This window comes from Alligator sinensis, unplaced genomic scaffold (assembly GCF_000455745.1).
Source record: "Alligator sinensis unplaced genomic scaffold, ASM45574v1 scaffold1054_1, whole genome shotgun sequence".
Taxonomy (NCBI): domain Eukaryota; kingdom Metazoa; phylum Chordata; order Crocodylia; family Alligatoridae; genus Alligator; species Alligator sinensis.
The window spans coordinates 750,478-754,397 of record NW_005842480.1 but is presented as its reverse complement, the minus strand read 5'-3'; the positions used below and the strand labels follow the sequence as shown (position 1 = coordinate 754,397).

General features: G+C 53.6%; 1 protein-coding gene across 2 annotated transcripts in view; it reads left to right on the top strand.

Annotated features, from left to right (window-relative positions):
• Positions 1 to 3,920, top strand: part of ZC3H3 (zinc finger CCCH-type containing 3) — a 271,056-nt gene that overhangs the window by 233,109 nt on the left and 34,027 nt on the right. For both annotated transcript variants that reach the window (XM_006031073.3, XM_025212740.1), the window contains exon 10: positions 1,966 to 2,147. In XM_006031073.3, coding sequence (XP_006031135.1) covers positions 1,966 to 2,147 — 182 coding nt within the window. The remainder of the gene's footprint in view (positions 1 to 1,965; positions 2,148 to 3,920) is intronic.

Below are 3,920 nucleotides of genomic sequence, written 5' to 3'. Positions count from 1 at the left end.
CTGTCTCTGGCTTTGCAATTAAAAGCTTATTTCTTTATAGTGTGTGCGATTGCATCCGCTGTGCGCTCACTTTACTAGCTGGATGTCTACCTGCTTGTTCCTGTGGTTACCATGACTGTGGGTGTGCAATTCAAGTAACTGAACTGATAGAGAATCATAGACAATGAGGTTGAAGGGAGCTCAGGAGGTCACATCTAGTCCAACGCCCTGCTCCAAGCAGGAACCGCCCCAACTACATCATCCCTGCCAGGGCTTTGTCAATCCGGGTCTTCAACACCGCCAAGGATGGAGACTCCCTGGGTAGCCTGTTCCTGTGCTTCCCTACCCTCCTTGTGAGAGAGTTTTTCCTAATATCCAACCTCAACTCCCCTTGCTGCAGCTTGAGCCCATTGCTCCTTGTCCTGCCACCTGCCCCCCTGAGATCAGCCCAGCTCCATCCTCTTTGCAGCCCCCCTGCAGGGAGGTGAAGGCTGCTATTCAATCCCCCTCGGTCTTCTCTTCTCCAGACTCGATCAGCCCAGGTCCCTCGGCTATCTCCTTTTTGCACGCACAATTGTAGCGGTGTAGCAGGACTTAGCTGGGCATGTGCTAAGGGAATTGTGTATTGATGCTGCCGACTGGTTAACTGTTTCTGGTTAACCTTGGCCAAAAGAGTCTCCAAGGTCCTGGCGTTCGGAGGACTCGGCTTGCTGCAAGGGCAGGAGACACTCTTGAGGGCAGGCTGCCAGCCGTCTCCTCACGCCAGGAGAGACCGGTGCCAAGCCTAGCTCCTGTGCAGGCCCCTCCTTTTAGAGCAGCATTTTATGCTTCAAACCTGACTCCCCCAATTCACTTCAGAGCAAGCATATTCTCCTAAGCAAAGCCAGCAGCAGCAGCCCAGGGGTCGTGGTCCTTTGCACCTCTCCTCCCTGCCCTGGAAACAACCACAGACGTCCCCTTGCCTCCTCTGTCCCTCCCCAAATGTGTGAAGGCAAATGGGAAGACCTGGGATTATTTATTCTGTAGCAGAGAAGACAGAGGGGGGGATTTGAGAGCAGTCTTCAAATGCAAAGAGGGTGGTTATAAAGAGGACGGGGATCAATTGTTCCCCGTGTCCACAGGGGACAGGATAAGTAGTAATGGGCTTAACTTGTACCAAGGGAGGTTTTGGTTGGAGATTAGGGAGAAGTTTCTCGCCGAGGGTGGTTCAGCGCTGCAGCAGATCACCTCGAGGAAACCTCTGTTTTCTTTCTCTGTCTCCAAGCCCCGTTGCCCCAAGCTCCCACTGAGGACTAGGTGAAGGGCACAGTCTGGTAGCGATTGGCACGTGTTGGATGTACCCCGGCTGCAGATCTCTGCCACGATGGAGCACAACCCTTTCCCCAAGATCCCGGGCAGACGTGGTGTCAGGCACCTGCTTGTCACCAGCCCTTTGCAATGGCAAAGGCCTGACGCCAGCCCCTAAACCCTGGCCTCCCTCTGGCAGGAAGGTGCCCCGAGCAGCAGCCCAAAATGGATTAACTTTGAGAAGAGGGAACCTTATTCTTCCCTGCTTCTCTTCTCTCCTCCCTGAGCTCCAGATATGGGTGACCGAGGGAGATATTACCATCCCAGGAAAAACTGTCACCTGCTTTCCATGCAGGGTATCTCTACAATGGCCTCTTTAGGGGAAGGCAAAGTGGATAGGATTTAATGGTTGGCGACTAGCAAACCGGGGTGCACAGACCATGCACTTGGAACCCAAAGAGCAAGTCTGAACGGCCCCTGGCATTTGCAGGGAACGAGGAACAGCCTCCGGTCTTGCCCAGGCCTAGAAAGGAAACAGTGGAGCAGTCATTTTCCCATTGTCTTTAATGATCTGTTAGTGCCACCTGAAGGAAACAGCCTCTCTTCATTAACTTGCCGCGCAGGTCTTTGGGAAAGCGAGGACTTGTGGCGTGTTTGCACGTAGAAGCTCTTCACAGTGCTGTGTCCTTTTCTTTCCAGTGCAAGAAGAAGCACACCCTGGTGTGCCCTGACTTTGCCAAGAAAGGCGTCTGTCCGAAGGGCGCTCGGTGCAAACTGCAGCATCCCCAGAAGCGGCATGGGAGACATGCCCCCAGCTCAGGGGACTCGGACCAGGGCAGCTCGCCACCGAAGTGGAGGCGGCTTGGGGAGCAGACGCTCAGGTAAGTAGAGAGGAAACTGAAGCAGCAGTGTCCTTCTTTGCCTAAATTTTCTTTAATGGTGAATGGCTGCATGGCCAGGGCTCTCCCGGGTGTGCTCCTGACAGCTCCGTTCTCTTAGAGTTTTGTGAAACCAGCTGCACTTTCTTTCAGTCTCTTTTAATTGACTGAATCAGTTATCCGAGAGTCACCAATTCAGACCCTTCCTGATATCAAGATCGCTTCTCAAGCTGCAGATCCTGACGTCGGGATCGCACTAATTATTCATCGCAGGGGCCGTGAGACTTAAGAGGCTCTGACTTGTTCTTTGGCTTGGCAGGGCTGGTAGCAAGAAGCTTTTCTTGAGAAGTTAGTTTTCTAGTTTTGTACCTGAAAGTGGAATACATGCAGGTTGAAAAGGCCTGGCAGAGGTGCATAACTGATTGGGGCCACTGTGTGACAGGTCCTGCAAGCGAAATAGGGTCAGACCGGGTGAGAGCATGGAGGGGAGACTTCCAAGGAAACTCCTGCAGGGTGCAGTGGATGGGTAATTAGGGGGTACTTTGTCACTATGGTTCTGCAGACAGTGTCAAAAGTGATGCAAAACCATGGCCCCAACCACTGTAGGCTCCTGTGGTATCTTTTACAAGGGTTTTGGGGGCACTAGCCCCAAGTCTCAAGTGACTCCATTATCAACCTCTGCACTCCCATCGCTCAGGTTGAAACATCTGCCCCAAAGACCACCCCTGGCCTGGGTGGAGGAATGAGCTGCAGTGTCTATCTGGATCCAGAGTCTTCTCCATCCCAGATGCCGTCCTGGCTGCGCTCCCTCCCTTATGTAGCTGCTGCCTTCTGGGGAGAGGGCTAGGCAGAGAACCCTTTGGAGCTACCAAACCACTTCTGCTGTGGATGGGGGAGACGGCTTCCTGGTGCACAGGACTGAACACATCCTAAGCGTCCCTCTGGGTCCTGTCACGCAAAGGCAAATGGATTCGCTGCCTTCCCCCAGGAAGCAGGGACATGGCGAGCTCAGGAAGAGAGAGGGAGGAGGCTTAGGCAGGGCTGTGAGGGACCATTGCAGCGCCACTGGGATTTGCTGGGTCTCGTAACCCCAGAACGTCTCCCCCCTCACCTGTGATGCCAGCCTGGCCAGCTGAGAATCACACCCAGGTCTCCTGCCCAAGAGCTTTAGGCCCAGGTTGCTCCACATTACAGGGTGTAAAGGGGAAAGAGACCCTAGCCTCGGAGATGGGTAGCGAGCTGTCAGCCTCCTTCCTATACAGAAGCATCTGTTAGAAGAAGCCAAGGTGGAGAAGGACATGGAAACATAATCGGTGCTGCAGGATGCCTCTGATGTTGCGCTTGGTGCTTTGCTAATCACATCAGCAACTCTCAGCGTAAAATGACTGCGTGAGCCTTGCAAGGGGTCATTGTCCTCCGTGCCCTTGGGGTCTATTGATTATTCCATTTTAATAATGCTGCGTGGCTGCAAACTACCTCGCTGGGCAGTCCACCAAGCCTGGCACCCAGAGGTTTCTCCTCTGCCATTAACTCTGTGGGTTGCAAAGGGAGAAGTGTAATAACACTGTCAGGCAGGCAACCAGGCAGCGGTACAGTGCCTGACCCTCTTCTCTCCCAGGCGGGAGCCCCAGCTCCACAGCTCATCTTGCCTTCTGTTGTTAATCGATCGGCTCTTTTGCAGGAGAGGAAACAGAGCCTGGCTGACATCTTTTGCCTATAGAAATGGGTCTGGGCAGACCAGAATAGAGGGCAGGTCTAAGCCACGCACAGGAACCT